Source organism: Myotis myotis, unplaced genomic scaffold (assembly GCF_014108235.1).
Source record: "Myotis myotis isolate mMyoMyo1 unplaced genomic scaffold, mMyoMyo1.p scaffold_m19_p_19, whole genome shotgun sequence".
NCBI classification, from domain to species: domain Eukaryota; kingdom Metazoa; phylum Chordata; class Mammalia; order Chiroptera; family Vespertilionidae; genus Myotis; species Myotis myotis.
Window position 1 is genome coordinate 26,869,460 of NW_023416323.1, and position 19,706 is coordinate 26,889,165.

At 50.9% G+C, this 19,706-nt stretch overlaps 1 protein-coding gene, 1 non-coding gene and 1 pseudogene across 10 annotated transcripts; 2 read left to right on the forward strand and 1 right to left on the reverse strand.

Moving 5' to 3' along the window:
• Positions 1-2,242: 2,242 nt before the first annotated feature.
• On the forward strand, positions 2,243-2,344 carry LOC118674910. The gene has a single exon (XR_004973754.1). It is a non-coding gene; the product is annotated as a U6 spliceosomal RNA (small nuclear RNA).
• A 3,763-nt stretch (positions 2,345-6,107) lies between these two features.
• Positions 6,108-19,113, reverse strand: ZNF23 (zinc finger protein 23). Of its 9 annotated transcripts, none has more exons than XM_036345355.1 (6): positions 19,070-19,105; positions 13,267-13,331; positions 12,660-12,709; positions 10,997-11,123; positions 10,292-10,405; positions 6,108-8,485 (listed from the first exon to the last, which is right to left on the reverse strand). In XM_036345355.1, the coding sequence occupies exons 3-6, from the start codon at positions 12,678-12,680 to the stop codon at positions 6,684-6,686; spliced, it is 2,064 nt and encodes a 687-aa protein (XP_036201248.1). In that variant the 5' UTR covers positions 12,681-12,709; positions 13,267-13,331; positions 19,070-19,105; the 3' UTR covers positions 6,108-6,683. The 9 variants fall into 9 exon arrangements, with proteins under 9 accessions (XP_036201248.1, XP_036201254.1, XP_036201249.1 ...); XM_036345361.1 differs by having other exon boundaries at positions 10,997-11,173; positions 19,070-19,085; XM_036345356.1 differs by lacking the exon at positions 19,070-19,105 and adding an exon at positions 13,904-15,038.
• On the forward strand, positions 14,413-15,062 carry LOC118674105 (annotated as a pseudogene).
• Positions 19,114-19,706: the final 593 nt, after the last annotated feature.

Consider the following 19,706-nt stretch of genomic DNA (forward strand, 5'->3'; position numbering starts at 1 on the left):
CTTATGGCAGACCAAGTGCCTTCATTCAGGTAGCCCTGGAAGGCCCGGGGGAGGCCCAGGGTGCCATTATCAGGGAACGTGAGAATCCTCGGGGACAAAATGATGGTGGGGCTGGGGAGGGCATCTTCTAATGGGAGCCATTGCCTGTGGACCAGGCTCAAACACTGGCTCTCAGATACCGCGTCTCTCCAATGTCCCAGCATTCTCCCCAGGGAAAACAGGCTGCCTGCTCTTCGGCAAATGCAGGGGGCAGTTGTATCAAAGCCTCCACGACTCTTGACACCTTTGAGCTCTCGCTGTGTGTTTGGCCTTGAAGCAAACACTGTATGTAGCTGAGCCCATTTTATCCTATAACTGTGCCGCATTTTACAGATTTTTAAAACTGAAGCTCAGAGCAGGTGAGCAAATAGCTCGAAAGCACAGAGAAAAGGTTCTCTTCTCTGCCCTGTCTAGCTCCAAACAGTCTCCTCTCCATTAGAGGAAGGAAGGCAGCATCCACCATAATTAAAAGGCAGTTTCCCTCGGACCCAGCACTTCCACTTTAAGGCATTTGTCCTAAAGATGCCCGTGAATGTATGCAAGAGGATATCGGTACAAACTGAAGCACTGGTTGTGACAGCAGATGAGTGGACACCCCCAAAGGAGGGGGCTGGTGAGGTAAGCCACAGTTTACGCATAACTCGGAATGCTATGCAGCTGTTAAAAATAACAAGTGCATGGACACTAGTGCGTGGATGTGGAAATTCCAAGGAGTGTTCACGGGCGGACTGGTGGGTTCTGAAAACACGCAGATTTTGTGTAAAAGAGACGGACTTGAGAGCCTTTCTTTGCACATGTCTGGATGTACATATTAGGAAAGTGGATGCTTTTGGGCATGGAAATTGGCAAACAGGAAAGAAGAATGGGAGAAAGATTTGTTGCTAAATAACTTGGGATAGTTTCTGCATATTTGTGGCTATTTGAACCTAAATTAAAAACTGTGGGAAGTTGAGTCTTTTTCTCAACCAAGTCCTTCCTTTCTCACCTTCCCCCAAATGATCATTTGGGGCCCTGGTGATTCTTAGTTATTTGGTGTGTGTGTGTGTGTGTGTGTGTGTGTTTTAAACTGAAGCTCAGAGCAGGCGAGCAAATAGCTAATCAATATATTTTTATTGATTTCAGAGAGGAAGGAAGAGGGAGAAGGAGAGAAGCATCAATGATGAGAGAGAATCATTGATCGGCTGCCTCCTGCACAGCCCTCACTGGGAATTGATCCTGCAACCCCGGCATGTGCCCTGACGGGGAATGGAACCATGGCCTCTTGGTTCATGGGTCGATACTCAACCAAATCCGTCTTGACACATATCAGGCCCCTTTCACTGGGCCACCAGGGCTCCCTGGGCCCTGGTGAGGGCAGAGGCACAGGGCACACATTCCCAGCGCAGTGTGAAGGGGGGCGGGGGCGGTGTCAGCTGCCCAGACTCCCACTTGGGGGTGAGGTAAAGCTTACAGGCAGTGAAGCCATTTAACCAGGATTTCGCCCTAAGAAAGAGAAGGAAGAGTCTTTCTAGAAAGAGGAGAAGGGGGAGTTGATAGCCGGATTCCCCTTCTGCCCTATCCCCAGCGGTGGGAACACAGAGACCTCTCTCTCTTTCCCAAGCTTCAACATAAAACGCTAGCGCAGGGAGGCAACCCTGCCAACAAGGTGAGCACTCCACCAGCGCCCACGGCATGACACCCACCTCGGAAAGCAGGTCAAACCCTAGAGCCGGAAGTCAGCAGGGCCGAGCTCTGCTCGTGCTGGGAACCCCATGCCCCAGCTCTGGACCCTCCCCGCCACACCAGGCACTGCCACGAATGGCCCATCGACCAGGCGTGGCCACAACCACAGCCAAGCGCAGGCCACCCCTGGGGTGCCATTTCCTAAGAACCCTGGTGTCCTTGGATGAGGGGCAAGGTGGGGATCTGCCAAGTAAATTCAGGGCAGGAGGAAAGATGGAGTGAGAAATTTTTAGAGGGACACGTCTTTGGACGGTGTTCAGGCCGCCCACAAAGCTAGCGTTTCCTCAAAGGTGTGCGGCTGGATTGGGTTGTGCACCAGAGCCACTCAAATGTCCGTCTCTGGGTGAACCCCCCTCGCTTAGGGAGCCGGCGATGGGCTGCCCAGCGTGGGTGACTGTGGGGGAAGGAGGAGCCGCTTCTTCTCCTTCCCCCTGTTCTGGCTTTACAGGCCTGGCTCTGTCCCTGAAAGCGAGGAGCCGGGTGCCCGCTTCGGCAGCAGTATACTAACATCGGGACGACACAGAGATTAGCATGGCCCCTGTGCAAGGATGACACGCAAATTCGTGAAGCGTTCCATATTTTTTTTAAAAAGTGAAGAGCAGGGAAGCCATTCTTTTCTGCGGCTGTCTCGCCCAGGGGTTCTTAAATTTGAGCAATCAGAACCCGCCCCCCCAGATCTTCTTAGAACAGAGTGGGGGGCGGGCAGCCCCAGAGATTGGTTCTGTGGGTCTGGGGTCGGGCCCAAGACGGTATTTCTAACAAGTTCCCAGGTGATGTCACCCTGCGGCGGCCGGGGCTCCACTGAGCGGCACGGCCTGTCCGCTCTGCCCGCTGGTCCCTTTCCTGCAGGAGGGGCAGGGGGTGGCCCGGCCTGTCCGCTCTCCCCGCTGGTCCCTTTCCTGCAGGAGGGGCAGGGGGTGGCCCGGAGCCTCTCCTGTCTGCTCCCTCCTTTCCCCTCGGCCAGGGCCCGGCCCGCCCCGCGCTGGGCACACTCTTCCCTTCTCTATCGTTTCCCTCACTCACTGGCCTGAGGCGGGCGGTGTTCTCACCTTTGCTTCCCCGGGAGAGGAGCAGGAAGCTGCCTGTGTCCCTGCCCAGGTACAGCCACAGGTGGTGACGGCGGTGTGGTGGACCCGAGGGTTGTGCTCAGGGCACCCCGCCCGGAGCCCCGGGGCGTTCACCTGGGAGGCTGCCGGCGAAATGCACGCGCCCTATCCACACAGACACAACCACTGCCTCCCTCACGGCTCCCTGCCGCCATCCTCTCCGCGAAATGATGCCCCAGCGGGTCCTGCGGGGCCAAGAGCGCACCCCAGGGAGCAACTCCAAGTAGAATGGGGGGGGGGGGGCAGAGAGTGGGAGCCATTAGACGGCGCTGAGCGCTGACAGCGGGCGGTCCGCGCGGCACCAGGGCGCCCCGGGCCGAGGTCAGTGGAGCGGGGAGGAAGCCGGGGAGAGGGCCCGCAGGCGCAGCCAGGACTGTCCTCAGGACCCCGCTCCCGGGGCGGCCTTCTTCCTCCCCGTGGTCACGGAGCCTCCCGCCAGCGCCCTCATCCTGCGACCCCCGGGAGCACGGAGGCTCCTGTCGCCCCATCTAGTGCCATCGGGCCCCTCCCCGGCGGGCGGGCGGGCCGTGGGCGCTCTGGTCCTGCCCCCGACGGCTCCCGGCCCCGCCTTCAGGACCTCGAGGCAGAGCCCGCGGCCCCGGGCCCTTCGCCGCCTCCCCCGGCGGCCCTGCTCGCGGGAGTCCCCGGGCTGGGCCCCCGCGGGGCGGGCGGTGCTTCTCGGGCGCGGCCGCCAGCCCGCGGGACTTCCGGGTTCCAGCGCGCGCCCCCAGCCCGCGGAGGCACCGCTCTCCCTCCGCGAGCGCCGCTGGGCCGCCTGCGATGGTTTCCCGCCCGCGCCCGAGGCAGCCAATGGCCACCGCCGGGAGCGGAGGCCGCCCTCTCCTCACCCGCGCGCCCTCCCGCCGCCCCGCGGGGTCCGGGCGTCGCGGCCACACGCCGGGAGCACGTGGGCCCCGGGCGCTCCGGGCGGAGGCGGCCACGGACGCGAGGAGCGGCCCTTACCGTGCGGCTGAAGGAGCCCCGCCGAGGCGCCCTCCGCGCGGCCGTGCAGCCGGGAGGGCTTCCTGGAGGCGGGCGTGGGTGGGGCTTCCGTGCCCGGTGGACGGCGGTGAGGAGAGCTGAGCGGGGGCGCCGCGCCGCGAGACTGGTGAGGGGAGAGCGGAGCGGGCGGAGGACCCGGCCCGGGCGCGCCCAGACCGCGGAGCCCGGGGCGTCCTGGGAGCTGTCGGAGGGGAGACCACGTGGTCTCGGGCATATGGCGCCCGCGCGGGGCAGGAGCGGGGGGGCCGGGGGGGGGCAGCTCTCGGGGAGGAGAGGCCGGGTGGCGCCCGCTCCCGCCCTTGGCGAGCCCAGGCGCGGGACGGGCCGCCCACAGAGGCTCAGTCGGATGGGTGCGCTGTGAGCGGACCGGAGGAGGGGGTGTGGCCGGAGCCGCCGGAAGCCCCCGCCCCACCGCCCGTAGGGGAGAGCTGCCAGAGCGGTGCGGATCCTCTCCTTCCCCACCCTTCCCCTTAGATCCCAGCCCCGCTTGGGCCTCTCACCAGGCTCCTCCCCGAATGGCTGGGTGCCCCGCGGCAGCCATGTTTCCCCGAACTCAGTTTCCCCTCCTGACCTGGAAGGGCGGCCCCTGTTCTCCGAGGCTCTGACAGGGTGACAGCCGGGGCGGAGGCGCCTGCGCTGCGGGCAGCACGCGCTGACCCAGGCCGAGGGGACTTTAACCCTGGCTCCTCTGGACGTGTGAGGGGCGGGTCTCCACGCTGTGGCCCCTTCCCGCCTGGTAAGGGCTCCACTGGCCGGGATTCCGGGCGGGCCACGGTGCTGCGTGAGGACGGGCGGGTGCCTGCCTCCTCCTGCCGCCCTCGGGGACCCCCGGGTGGGAAGGGCCGTGAGCCTGGGACCTGTCCTCCACCCCTGAGCCGCCCAGGAGCCGGAGACGCAGGGAGACCAAGGACACGCGGCCGTGGAGGCAGATCCGGACAACAAAAGATCAGGTTGTCTGCAGCCACTGGACCCTCCTGGCGTCCCTGCCTAGTCGCTGCCATAGCAGAACCTGCGGCTGGCCGGCCGGGGACCGGAGTTGCAGGGCTTCCTGTCCCCGCCTCCGCTGACCGCACACCCACAAACCATCGGCAGGATGTTCGGGAACCGGGAGGGTTGCAGCGAGCTCTGGCCTTGCAGCTCTCCTCTGGCCTGGGAACCAGGGAGTGTCCACCTCCGGGCCTCAGTTTCCCTGTAAGTAAATGGCCCCCATGCCTCGGTGCACTCTGGGTCTCGGTGTTCGGCCTGGAGTTTCCCAGAGCAGGGCCAGCGGGTCAGAAGGGCCCTGGCACCCCTGTTCTGAGGCTCCAGGGTCTGCCTCCAGCTCCGAGGTGCATGGGGGCAGGGGAGGGCGTGTGCATGGCATCTCCTGGACACTCCAGCTCAAGTCCTGGAGCGCGTCATTAGCTCTCCGACCGGAGCAGTTCCTGTGAAGCCCTCGACGGCACTCCCAGCCAACACTGGTCACTCACGCTGGACGGCGCAGGAGGGAGGTCTGCGCAGGGAGGCGGCCTGTGTGTCTGTCTGCAGGGATCTGTGCCTCCACGGGAGGGTCTGTGTGTACATCTCCTGTCTGTGCTAGAGGTCAGGGGCTTCCTGTGCGTGGTTGTTTGCACCCGTTTTAGTTTCCACTCCTTGGAATACTACCAAGACTGAACATCTTACTTTATTAATAATTTAATCTTTTTTAAAGCTGCCTACTAGTGTGATTTACTGGGTTTTCTTAGATTATTAGAGGCCTGGTGCACAAAATTCATGCATGGGTAGGGTCCCCAGGCCTGGCCAGCAATCAGGGCTGATCTGTGGGGCAACTGGTGGGGCAATGGGAAGCAGGGGTCGCTGGCACCTGCCTTGGCTGGCCTTGGGCCGGTGGGTTGGGGGCAGCTGCTGCATTGACCACCCCCTGGTGGTCAGTGCAGGTCATAGCGACCAGTTATTCCACTGTTCAGTAGATTTGCATATTAGGCTTTTATTATATAGGATTTTTCTCTTAATGGTAAGACCTCTCTGCATATTACTTTTACATAACAAATTTTACAAGGGTTCTAGTTTTGTGCTTTATCTTTTAACTTTATTTGGATTTAAAACAAATATTTACTTTTGAAGTCAGTTTATCAATATTTTCCCTTATATTTGGTTTCTGGAGGCTGGGCTTGCTGAGCATGGGTGGGGTTTCATCTGATGATTTTATCTAAACTTCTAAAGGTTAGCTCTATTCCATGAAAATAAAAATTACTCACATTTTTCCTTTTCTAAAGAAATATTTATTGTTTTTCCTCTTTACAAAAGTGATGCATGCTTATTGTCAAAAATGAAAGGGAAATAATTTAGGTACAGTGACTATCTGAGTTTTCCTATCCAAGAACAAGCTTCTCTCTCCCCATTTGTTTCCATTTGTGACCCTCAGTGGTGATCCATATGATTTTATTCCTAGAAAATCTACTTTTCTTGATGGTGTTGGGAATGGGATATTTTCTTCCATTATATTTTCTAATTGGTTGTTGGTATAAAAAAAACTATTTGTTTTTGTTTGTTTTCCGAGTGTCAGGCTATCAACTATCCATATGTCCATGGCCAGGATGCTGGGCGTAGGCAAGCCTCTCTCTGCCACCCAATGACCTATTTGTTTTTGAATGTTACTTTTTAACTGGTCTTCATTTCTGATTTAAAATGTAATAAATAAAATGAGAAAGATTTGTTTCCATGTAAAGATTGCTACATTCATCTCTCTCTCAGGGTTTTCCACCAGGGTAAGTCTCATGGTACCTGATTCAGTTCAACATTAATCTCGAGAGTTTTCTACATCCTTCTCATTAATTAGGATTTTCCTTCACTGTGGACACTCTGATGTTGACTAAGTTGGAAGCTAAACCTGAAGGCTTTCCCACACACATTACACACATAGGGTTTCTTCCAAGTGTGGACAGTCTGATGTATAATACAGTCAGAACTGTAGCTAAAGCCTTTGCCACACTCCGCACATCTGAAGGGTTTCTCCCCAGTGTGGCTTCTCTGATGCCGAATTAAATGGGCATTAACATGGAAGGCTTTTCCACACTCCTTACACTGAAAGGGTTTTTCTCCAGTATGGATTCTCTGATGTACAATATAATCAGAACTACAGCTAAATGCTTTCTCACATTCCTTACATTTGAAAGGTTTCTCCCCAGTGTGTATTCTCTGATGCCTAGTTAGTTTGGCATTGATACTAAAGGCTTTCCCACATTCTTTACATTGATAAGGTTTTTCTCCAGTATGTATTCGGTGATGATCAAGTAGGTTTCTTTTAGAAGTAAAGCATTTTCCACACTCATTACATTCAAAGGGTTTCTCCCCAGTGTGAATCCTCTGATGCTGCATTAGTTTTGCATTGACGCTGAAGGCCTTTCCACACTCACTACACTCATAGGGCTTCTCTCCAGTGTGGATTCGCAGATGCTGTCGAAGCTGGGAGTTACACCTGAAAGCTTTTCCACATTCATTACACTCATAGGGCTTCTCACCAGTGTGGATTCTCTGGTGCTGGATTAACTTCCCTTTGACACTAAAGGCTTTTCCACATTCAGTACACTCATAAGGCTTCTCACCAGTGTGGATTCTCTGATGCTGAGAGAGTTTTGTATTATTACTGAAGGCTTTCCCACACTCCTTACACTGACAGGGCCTCTCTCCAGTGTGGATGCTGTGATGCTGCCTAAGCTGGGAACTGCACCTGAAACCTTTCCCACACTCATTACATTTATAAGGTTTCTCTCCAGTGTGGATTCTCTGGTGTTGAATTAATTTTGCATTAACATTGAAAGCTTTCCCACAGTCATTACACTCATAAGGTTTCTCCCCAGTGTGGACTCTCTGGTGTGTGATATATGCAGAACTGCAGCTGAAGCCATTTCCACACTCCTTGCACTGATAAGGCTTCTCTCCTGTATGGATTCTCTGATGCCTGCTTAGACTCCCATTAACACTGAAGGCTTTCCCACACACCTTACACTGATAGGGCTTCTCCCCACTGTGGACTGTCTGATGTGTAATGTAATGGGAACTGTAACTGAAGCTTTTCCCACACTCCACACATTTGAAGGGTTTCTCCCCACTATGAAGTCTTTGATGACAAATTAATTTTGCATTAACACTAAAGGCTTTGCCACAATCCTTACACTGATAGGGCTTCTCCCCAAGGTAGCTGTTTTGATGATGAAGTTGAGAGTTATACTTAAAGATTTCCACTAATTCTTCACATTCAAATGGTCTTTCCCTGGAATTACTTATTTCATGATGGATAAGTTTTGTGTCAAAGCTTAAGGATTTCTCCAGTCCTGTACACTCAGGGGGCTCCTCTCCAGTGGTGATGATGGTATTACACTGATTCAAGTTTAGACTCTGACTAAACAAACACTCCTCCATGAGGCTTGCATCATCTTTCACTGTTCCGTCAATGACACTGCTGTTTTCTTTCTTCATACTTACTACTAGGTGGACTTCCTGCTGTTGTTTTTCTAGAATATAGGCTTCTGAGAAGTCTGTTTCCTGGGAGAAGTCCCCCTGAAGTACAAATGATGTATTATGTTTTTCTTTGTTCATTTCCTTTGTCATATTATTGTCACTCTGGATATCAATATCTAGTATAAAAAACATAAAACAGGAAATGTTAAATCCATATGTGCTAATAGGAAAAGATATAAAGATATACTGTTAAGTAGGAAAACAAGTTGAGAAATGGTATGTAGAGTAGATTCCATTTGTGTAAAAGTAAACAAAAAGGGCGGACACAGACATTTGTTTTTGTACTATGCCTAGAAACCTTCTGGAAGAAGACAAAAGAAACTGAGCAAAATAACAGGAAGTCTAATGTATTTCCCCACCATTTTATGTGCCTTTTTTACTGTTCTGAGCATGTGCCAATAGGATAATTTTAAAGTAATGATTTTGAAAAGACTACCTGTCTCTAAACCAATAATAACCAATAAGATAAAGGTTAAAAGTGAGAAACATCTATGTGAGGGAGAAACATTAATTGGTTGCCCAGTTATCAAACCTACAACCTAGATATGTACCCTGACCAGGAATCAAACCCACAACCTTTTTGGTGTATGGGATGACATCAGGAAATAATTTTTAAAAGAAAGTCAACTCTGCTGACATGAATCTTATACCTTACACCTTCCCCTTCTGCTAAAACCCATTTGAGTCCTCACCCCAATAAACCTATATTCATGGATTAGATCAATGTTTCTACTATTAGCTCAGATCATGATGGGATGTTCAAAAACTTCAGGACTATCTACTGTCTATAGATTTTTCCAGACACCTTTGATTAAGGGTCTCCACAATATCACCTTTCCCCCCCTCTATATGCCAAGCACTTCAAACTCTCCATGTCCAAAACATGTCTTTGTTGGTCAGAGATCATCTGGCTGAAACCATCTTTTAAAAAAAGAGGATCCATTGAAGGGATGTAAAAGAATCTTATGGAACCCAAATGCAGGAGGTAAAGCTAGGCCTCATGGGAAATGAGAAGTCATCTGGCAGCTACTCTGCTTGAGCCAATGAGAGCCTCACTACTTCAAGTGTGGTCTGGGAACCAAAAACACTGGCATCACCTGGAAACTTAACAAAAATGCAGAATCTTGGCCCCACACCGGACTTACTGAATAACAATCTGCATATTTGTAAGACTCTCAGGTAATTCATTTGCATATGGTTTGAGAAGCAATGAATTACAGCACTTCCTCCCTATTGCTTTATTCCCTATAGCTTACTATATAAAGCTGTCTCCTCCAAAAAAACAAAAATAACTAATGTATCATTGAGCACACACTCTTAGCCAGGCACATGATACATGTTATCTCATTCCATCCTCAAACTGTAAGACTAGCACTAAAACCTACTTTTATTATTATTATCTCATTTTCAGGGATGAGAACACCGACTCTCAGAGAACTAAATAACTGACTTGCTCAAAGTCACACAAGTAGGAAGTTGCACAGTTAGGACTGAACCTCAGAAAATCTGCCCCCAAAACTATACTTCTAACCACAGGGCTATTTTCCTGTTCTGTGTAAAGTGTTAAATAGACAATGTTTAGAAAATTAGCAAGAACCCTCTCCCTGCACCCAAATTACTTAATCCATTCCTTTTTTTCTAAGTAAGGTAAAATTCTAAAATTAGGATTAAAAAAAAGTTAGAATGAGGCATTTGAAAATGATCTGTTCTTAGTACAAATAGAAAATTGTGAAAATAGAAAAGATCTTAATTGAATCTATCTCTATATAGATCATCAAAATTTATTTAAATTTTACTTTGTATAGCTGGCCAATAAGCGTGGCACGGTTATATGTTGCTAACATGCTAACTTATGCTTACATGCTAACTCTTCCTAAAGAGTTAAACTTTCCAGCATAATAGGCAATATGTGCTTCCCTTACCAGTCCAGAGGCCTGGAGGGTCTGTGCCTGTTTCAGCAGCCAGTGGAGATGGGCCCCCCAGCTCACCTCCTCCCTCCAGTTGTAAGATCACAGCAGGTTTGATAAGTGGAAATCCTGTTTTGGGGAAAAGGAAACAGGAGAGAAGGGTGAATAGTCTGCCATTGGGTGATACCTAAGCCTCTTCTCCGATTGTCTTGGCAACTGGGGGGGGGGGGGGTGTGGGGGGAGGTAAGAGCCCCAAGGTGTCCATGAGGTGGGGAGGAGAGGGCTTGAGGAGGTGAGGGAGAAGTCGACAAGGGCCCAGACCATGGGCCCAGGAGACTTCATGCAGAGCAAACAGAATCTGCCCAAAGGGACACCAGTTTTTGACCTTGGCCTGAGATATTCAGAGTGCACTGACATCCTTGGAAAGACCGAAGATGCAGGTGAGGGGGAACTAAAGAAAACACTGTAAGTTGCTTTTTCCACACTGTCTAAAACACAGCTTCTATAGGGTTCATAAAGAGTGCACACTAGTCCCGGCAAAATCCTATATTGACCCAAAAAGGGCTTGGGGTTTGCCCTTCCCAGCAATCCCTGGGTCTAGGAATCTCAGCCTCTGGAGTCCCCACTCAGTAAAGGTTTCACCAGAGACCCCACCTGCAACATGTAAGGGAAGTCAGGAAACCCCAACCAACAAGTCTGGGTCCAGGGGAGAGGCCTTACCCAGGGAGGCCACATTCCCATAATTCTCCAGCATCACATCCCTGTACAGAGCCCTCTGTGCAGGGGACAGGCCATCCCACTCCGTTGGGGTGAAGTACACAGCCACATCCTCAAAGGTCACCGACTTCTGAAACAACAGGTTCCTGCTGCCCTAGGGCCAATTCCATGGCTCAGGCCCTAAGTGGGGGGCAGAGGGCAGTATAAGGGCTCGGGGAGGGAGCTTGTGAAGAGCATGAAAGTAATAACACGGCAAAAAATGTGAGAAAAATACCTGAAAAGCAAGCCAGGGCACATTTGACTTCTCTCGTGGCAGAGAAACCTCATGCCGTTTTTATACTTCTCAAAGACAGTATAGCCACTCCCTCACTGGTGGACACGGCTCAGGACCCACCCACCAGCATTCCCACTTCTTCTCCTTGAGGTCTGGGCTTCTCCATCCTGCTCCCAAAGAATGGCCATGGCTTCCATCTCATCCAGCCCCATCTGCAGCCTGATCTGCGTCACCAACTTCCCAGCAAGGGGCTGTGCCGCCTCTGCTTCAGAACCTGCAGCAGAGGAAGCTCAGTGCTGCCCAGATCAGCTTGGGGACCAAGGGTGAGGGGGTGGCAGCAACAGCCATTCCGCTTCCAGATGGGTCTTGCTGAAAACCTGACGTTTTGTTACCCCCTCCCATTCAAGCCTCATCCTTTGCACCGTCATCCAAGGTTTGGACGAGAAGGGAGCTCAGCTTTCCTGTTGGCGAGCTCCTCAAACACCCTTTGGCTGCTCCTCTTTGCATCAATACCCTCTGCAGTCAGCACCGGCTCTGCCACTCAGGGCTGATGCTGCATGCTCGCAGTCCCGGCTCCTCCCTCCTACAGCTGCAGACTCTGGCTGCTCTCTGCCCGCCTCAGCCTTCTCTAACAACCTTGGGGACACATTGGCAGGGATTTGCCCTCAACTATCTGCCAGGATCTGTCTTGGTTGACTCTACCAACCTCCACCCAGCAAATAATCTAGTCAGCTTCTGGGAGTTACTGTGAGTCACTTGCTGTGTGACCTCGGACAGGTCAAATAACTTCTCCACACAAAATTAAATGCCTTCACAGCCCACTGCCACCGCCCTTTCCCCAGGTAAGCTGGTGCCTCCTCCTGAATTCAAACCTCAGTTGGTGTCACCCACCACTATCTGTGCAGGAAACCTCAGCTAGAACTCTGGGGATTCATTCTTGACTCCTCCCTCTCCCTTACCCCCATCTCCTAACGGTTTTTATGTTAAGCATTACTGGAATTAGATCCCCCTCTTTAACAACTACTTTCCTGATGAAGCCCCATCGCCTGGACCAGGGGACTTCTTTCTGAAGTGGTCACCCTGCTTTTGAATCTCCCTGAAAGTTATTCCCTACACAGCCATCACAAATCTGACCAAGTTAACTCCACTGGTCCCACATGTGCCCCAAGGCTGGGCAGTGAAGAATCATACAATGGCTGTGAGACCTTGGGCAAGTCACTCTATCTCCTTTGCCTTCGTGTCTTTTGTGGAGTAATGAGTCCAACACAGCACCTATCTCAGAGGTCAGTTGTCAGGAATGAGCGATCCATGCAAAGTGCTTAGTATGGTGCCTGCAGCATAGGAAGCCTTAAGCGATGTTACTGGAGTTACTGTGACTATGACTTTCCCAACCTGCAGTCCATGGAGGTCCATGGATGAGCCTCAGGGGGTCCATGAAGTCCCTGAAATTGCATGGAAAACTTTGTTTGCACATGTATTTTTCCGGGGGAGAGGGTCCAGAGCTCTTATCAGAGACCTACAGTTTGAGCCACTGCCCCCCAAGCCCTGAAAGCCTCTGAGGACAGAGTGAGAACAGCCTGTCCCGCAGGCTTCCAGTTTCCTTCCTCCCTTGCCCCCACTACCCTCCTCTTCCCCTCAATTAGAAGCACAGCCCTGCTTCACCTGTACCTGGTCCCTGGGAATCCCAGTCCTCTGCTGCCTCCTCCATTCACATCCATACACGGAGCATTCTACCTGGTCAGTTCCCACATCTCCTATCCCCAGAGCCCTCTGCTGAGGGGAGCCAAGAACCTCCATGTGCCCAACATGACACCCCTGCCTTCGGGCCCGCTCCCCTGCTGCTTCTGTCCCTCTACATCACCACTCTTCCCACAAGTCCAGTCGGGTAGGTGTAAGCATGGAGGCCCTCTCCAGCTCTCATCACCAGCTCACCAGCTCCCCTTCTCGGTTTCTCAATGTGAAACTGCTCAGAGCAACACCTGAAGAACCCACGGCTCACCTGAGGCCAGGCTGTCAGGAGCATGGCTGCCACTGCTTCGCCTCCCTCTCAGAGAAGGGCTGGAGCTAAGGAAAAGCACAGAGGGAGACAAGTGTGAGGTAAGCCACCCCGACCAAGAAGAGAAGATCTAAGATGCAGGCAGCCTGTGTCCACAAAGGAGTGTGAGCAGGAGCTGCCATAGGAAAGTGGGGCTGATCTGTTCAATTGCTCAGTACCCCGGACTCCTCCCAGCCATGACACTGATGCTCACCCTAGGATTTTACAACTCTGACACACATCACACACACACACACACACACACACACACGAGTGTACATAAGAATGTATGCAGAGCCTAAAGAATAAAACAAAGACTCGAAGAGCAGTGCTTCAGCTCAAGAGACAGAACAATACCAAGATCTTTGATTTATTTCTCTCTCTAAACAAGTACCACCCTCGGTCCCCCTGAAAGAGAAGACAGGCAGGAGGTGCTGCAGCCCCAGCAGAGGCCCGGGTCAGGCCCAGGGAGGCAGCAGCTGGAAAGGGACAGCTGCTCCCCCACATCCTGCCTATCTCCTCACACAGATGAGAGTCCTCAAGGGTCTAATGTCTCTGTAGAGGCCTTGGGAGGCCAGCCTCCCCCATGGCCCAGACTTACCTTCAGGAAGCTGGGCCAGAAGTGAGGTACCAGGCTGCCTCCTCATACTTCCCAGCCTGCTGAGCAAAGAAGCCGAGATCTCAGCGACCTGGCAGAGGGGTCGCTGTGGCATGTAGGCCCCATGACCCAAAGCCCCTTGCTCACCATGTTCAAAAACACACGGAGTGGCGACTTTCTGATTCTCACGGATCCTACATTCAGTCTTGAAAATGTATGCTTCCTAAAATTTCATCTACATCTTCCAGGATTTCAACTCTAGCACAGGTGTGGGGAAAACTGGTCTATGACTTTTTTCACTTCCTCCATATCTGGAGCTACTTTGCTTTTTCCACTTCTTTTGAATACATATGCTTTCAGACCTCTTCCCTTGGTAAATTTTGTGTCCCCACAAAATTCCCATGTTAAAGTTCTAACCCTGAGGCGGCCGTAAGGGCGGGGCCCAAGTCTAACAGGGCTGGCGCGCCTACAAGAAAAGGACGATCTTCCCGGCTTTTGCAGCACGAGGGCCCATGAGCAGCGAAGTCTCCCACGACACCCTCTCCTAGGCGGTGCGGGAGGCGCTGCAAAGGGACCAGCACAAGCGCCGGAGTTTATGGAGACAGCTGAGCTGCCGACTGGCCTGAAGAACTATGGCCCTCAGGGGACAAACGCTTCTCGGGCACCGTCAGGCTTAGGTCCACGCCCGCCCCAAGTTCTCCATGTGTGTTCTGGGCGACCAGCAGCACTGTGGTGAGGCCAAGGCCGTGGACATCCCGCACGTGGACATCAAGGCGCTGAAGAAACTCAGCAGGAATAAGAAACTGGTCAAGAAGCTGGCCAAGAAGTACGATGCCTTTCTGGCTTCGGCGTCTCTGATCAAGCAAATCCCATGAATCTTGGGCCTGGGCCTGAATAAGGCTGGCAAGTTCCCGTCCTTGTTGACCCACAATGAGAACATGGTGGCCAAAGCTGAGGAGGTAAAATCCGCAATCAAGTTCCAGATGCAGGAGGTGCTGTGTCTGGCAGCGGCTGTTGGCCACATGAAGATGACAGGTGATGAGATGTGTACAAATTCCACTTAGCTGTCAATTTCTTGGTGTAATTGCTCAAAAAGAACTGGCAGAATGTTCGGGCTTTGTACATGAAGAGCACCAGGGGCAAGTCCCAGCGCCTATACTAAGCTTAATAAACCATACTGCTATGGAGGGATGGGGGGGGGGGGGGGGGAGGGAGGGGAGGGAGGGAGGGAGGGAGGGAGGGAGGGACTCCAAAGCTCTCCATCTTTGCCATGTGAGCACACAGTGAGAAGGCAGCCACCTGAAACCCCAGGAGAGAGCCCTCACTAAGAACAAATCAGCAGCTCCTTCGTCTTGGACTTGCAGTCTCCAGAACTATAAGATGAGGTACCTGTTGTTAAAGCCACACAGTCGATGGCATTTTGTTATGGCATCCCAGGCAGATTAATAAAGAAGGCTGAGCAGTGGTTTATTTATTTTAATGTTGTTTTATTTTCAGTGAACCAGCTTTTTAATTTACTTAGAACACTGTTTGTGTTTGTTTTTCCCCTAATTGACTTTAATTCATTAAGCTCTGTTTCTTAGTTTGTTTCCTAGGCTCTGCAAGAGATACTTTTATGCACCACTCCATTCCTCTTGTCTCACACTTAGTCCTGTTCCAGAAATTTATTCAGCTTTGTGCAGGTGCAGCCGGCCAATGCCTCTGCAAGGATCTACACCACTGATGCCTGGCTCCTGCCCTGGGCTTCTCTGCTGTCCTGTATGGGGCCCCTGCGGAAACCTATGGACACTTGCTGGTCCCTAAAGTGCAGGAGAGTTAATGCCTGTGGTGCCACCCTTGACCAACAGGGGACAGAGGTCAATGGATAAATGTTTTCCCCTTTAGACCCCCAAATGAGATTCCAAAGCTCCTCCAAGATCCTGTAAGACAGAGCAGCAATCAGATGGAGAAGGGCCACACTGGCAGAGCACCCTGGTACTGGCTCTTCTTCCCCCCTGTGCCAGGCCCTGTCTTTCACTCTGCCCCGGGACTACATTCCCAGATGAATCACCGGCACATGAATCTTTGCCCTTTGTTCTGCTTTTGGGGAAAACTAGACTGTAAAGGCTTTTTCAAACTTCTTAGGGGAGGATGGCTTATTCATTTATTTCCATACTTTCCTATTTGGCAATTAAAACCTACAAGGCCATAAATTTTCCTCTGAATACACAATCAGCCACATACCAGAGGTTTTATGTCATGTTTTAATTACTATTTGATAGCTGGTGTTTAGTCTCTGACCAAAGAATTGTTTAGGATAGTATGTTGTTAATTTCTTCTCTGTTCATAATTTCTGGCTTTACTGATGGTGTTTGAATAGTCCAATACACTTATTTCTGCTTTACAAATGTTTGAGGGTTAATAGCTGAAGTGCCCATTTAAAAAATAGTCTATAGACGCTTAAAAACGTATATGATGGAAGAACATATAATTCTATATGAATTTAATGAATCAACTCCACCAATTTTATTAAATAGATTTTTCTCTGTAATCCATGATTACTTTTACCTAATCAAACTGAGATAGCCAGTAAAGAGTGTACTCATAAAGTACTGAGCCCATATATATCATAGGCAAATCTTTTCAAATCTTGAAGAAATGAGTAATTCTAACACTATTTAAACTGTAGCAGAGAAGAGCAAAATAAGTTTCCCAATCTTTTGATCACGCCAATGTTAGATGGGACAAGAGTCCCAAGGTCGGGGCAGATCTTGTTAAGTGTGAAAATGTAGCACAGTATTTTGCAGATGCGGCTTATCCACTCAGGATGAGCTTGACCACTCAACCCAACAGTTTAGCCAATTGCCCCCACCCCCCAAAAAAGAAAGAACTCAACATGCAATTAACCAAATCCAGGTAAGTTTAGCCAACTGCAAAGAAATCAACATGTAATTGACCAAACAGTGTATAAAGCAATGGCTAAGCCTCTCTTCCAGGAAGCAGGTTTGGATGTGAATCTGTGGTCTCCTTCACTTGCTGTGAGTAAATAAAACTACCTAACAACAACCATGTCTCCTTGACTAGAACCCCCTAAGCAGTGAACCCCTTGAGTTGGGTAGCGTCAACACAACTGCCCACCAGCAAAAATGAATGACTCACAACAACATGGACGAATTTAGGAACATATGACTACAGACTCTATGCTGTCGTTTTCACAAAGCTCAAAAGCAAACTAAACACATTATTTACATATACACGCATATGTGAGAAAATGATTTTTAAAAACAGGCAAGGCTACATTAACACAAAATTTAAGACAGTTGTTACTTCTAGGGGTGGGATGCTGGGAGTTGGGTTGGGGCTGAGCACACAGACAGATGCAGCAGTACTGGTAATGTCCTCCTCCTTAATGGGGTGGTGTGTTCATGGCTGTTCATTTTACTATGCTCCTTAACTGTCATAGTAGATGCAGTCTTATGTATACGTGAATGGCATTTTTTAAAAAAGATAATTATCTCTATGATAGGGGTGATTTTCAAAGTATTTTGTCAAATAAAATTTAAAAAAAAAAAAACAAAGTGCAAAAACAGGAGTATAAGAAAATATGTGTCTGGTCATTTATACAAAAAGAAATGGAAGGATAAACCAGAAACAAAGGAGAGTGGTTACACCAGGTGTGGGTGGGAAGTGGGTGAAAGGAACCCTGGAATGGGAACAGGATGGAAGGAAACTGGGTAGAAGGGAGGAGGAGGGAGTGTCCTGTCTCTGAGTGTGCCTTTTGTTCTTTTATAACCAGAGTAATGTTTCACATAAACAAGTAAATAAATACACATAAATATTTAAAATCAACCAACCAGGATGGGATGGTGGTGATGACCCAAAAAAGGAACACAAACAACATCAAATGAGCCTAACTATCCTGCAATTGAGTCACGTGCCCACACTGAAATGGTGGGAAAGACAAGAACTAGGTAACTTTGGGAAACAGTATTTTAACTAGATGCTCTAAGGCTATAAAGACCTGCACTCAAATGCCGCCCTCTAGTGAGAATGGGAAAAACTAACATGTAATAAACACTGCTGAGTCACTTAATAGCGTCAGGAGGCTATGAGGGGAGTGGGGCCTACGCACACGTTGTGCCTGTTTTCAGAGCTACTTTTACTGTTGCTAGTCCTGTTGTTACACTACAACAAACAAAGCACAAAACCTGGCGCTAAACTCCGCTCAAGGCAGAGACATAAACGTGCGGGAATCATAAACATCTTAGAACAACTGCTACACGGACATATATGGAATTTACTTCCTCAGTTCTCACCTCCCTCGTTTCCATATTGGAACTAACCAAACCCTGTTAACCTCGCCGGCAACACCTCAATTGCATGGAAGAATTCCATTTTGTGATTTGCGCCTTTATAAACCCTGCCTTTCTTCGTTCTCTCCAGAGCTTAGTTTGGGCTGTTACCTGAATCCGCTTCTCTCGGATTCGAGTCCTTGAAGACCCCAAATAAACTTGTTTCGTGGCCTCAGATCTTTATTCGTTGACATCAGCAAACGTGCTTTCCATACGGGTATGAATTACAATGCTGGAGTTAAGTGTATTCTAGGCCTGAACAAGTCACTAGTTACGTTGTAGCAATCCTTGCCGGGCCGCTGTCATCCCGCAGACGGAGCGTAGGGCGCGGTTACCTCTGGGAACGGACACCGCTCCGGTAAGCGGACAGCGCCTTCCAAACGCCGGCTTCTTCCGCTCTCGGGCGGGCGGAGGGGCCCTGCCTCTTCTGCTCCTCCCCGGGGCCTTGCTGCACGACCCCATGTCAGGAGCCGGAGCGCACGCAACCCACCCTAGTGAAGGCGCCTGCGTGACCTCAACGTGTCGAAGGACTCGTGCCTACCCCTTCGGGCCGCTTCGCCCCGGCAAACATCCCCCACGCCGGCTGCTCCGACACACGTTCCCGAAAGTCAGCAGCATCTCTCCCCAACTGGTTGGGGCTTCGCTTCCCACGGGAACGGGACGTTTTCGGCCGCCAGGTTCAAAGCGGGAGTCAGAGAGGGGCCGCCGACCTGCTCCCTGCTCCAGGGGTGGGCAACCCAGCTCCTACCCGGGCGGAAGGGCACCCCTCACGCACAAAGAGCCAGGGTACCACCCCACCATCCACAGTACCACTCACCTCCGCTGCCCCCGGACTCACCTCCGCTGCTCGCGCCTCCGCGGGGCGGCCGGAAGTGCGTCACTAGGCTGCGGCCGAGCCCCTCTAGGAATGCCGCCGCTCCCTCTCGGTGGTGCCCGGGCCCCGCCCCCTGCGCTCCAAACCTGAGCCCCGGAGCCTGGCGCTCTTTGTCCCTTCCCCTTGGGTCTCGTTTCCGGAGCGTTTGCTCTTCGGGGTGGTGCCGGGGATCTGTGTCTTGGTAAAGCTGCGGTGCAACCAGGTTTGGGAGTCTACGGGCTGGATTCAGTGGATGACACCGTATCAAAACCAAGGCCACTGTTTTTGTAACAAGTATTTCCTAGTGACCAGTTTATTCTCTTGTCATGAAAATCATAGATAACACTTAGAAAAGCATAGACAATATAAACAATTTACATTTTAAAAACTAATGTTATGCCTTAACTGAGATAAAGGAGAAATAAAAGGAAAATGATTTGTAATTGCAAACACATTTCGATATGTAAAGGTTTGGTCATGACTGCTGCTGTAGGAGACCTAAGGAAGTGGCCAGATATTTGCCTTCGCACTTAGGGTGCCTGAATGCCACAGCCACATGCTGTGTCTTATACTGGTGTCTCAGAAATCACAAGGTGGGATCCAAAATGGTGAGCCCTTTTGG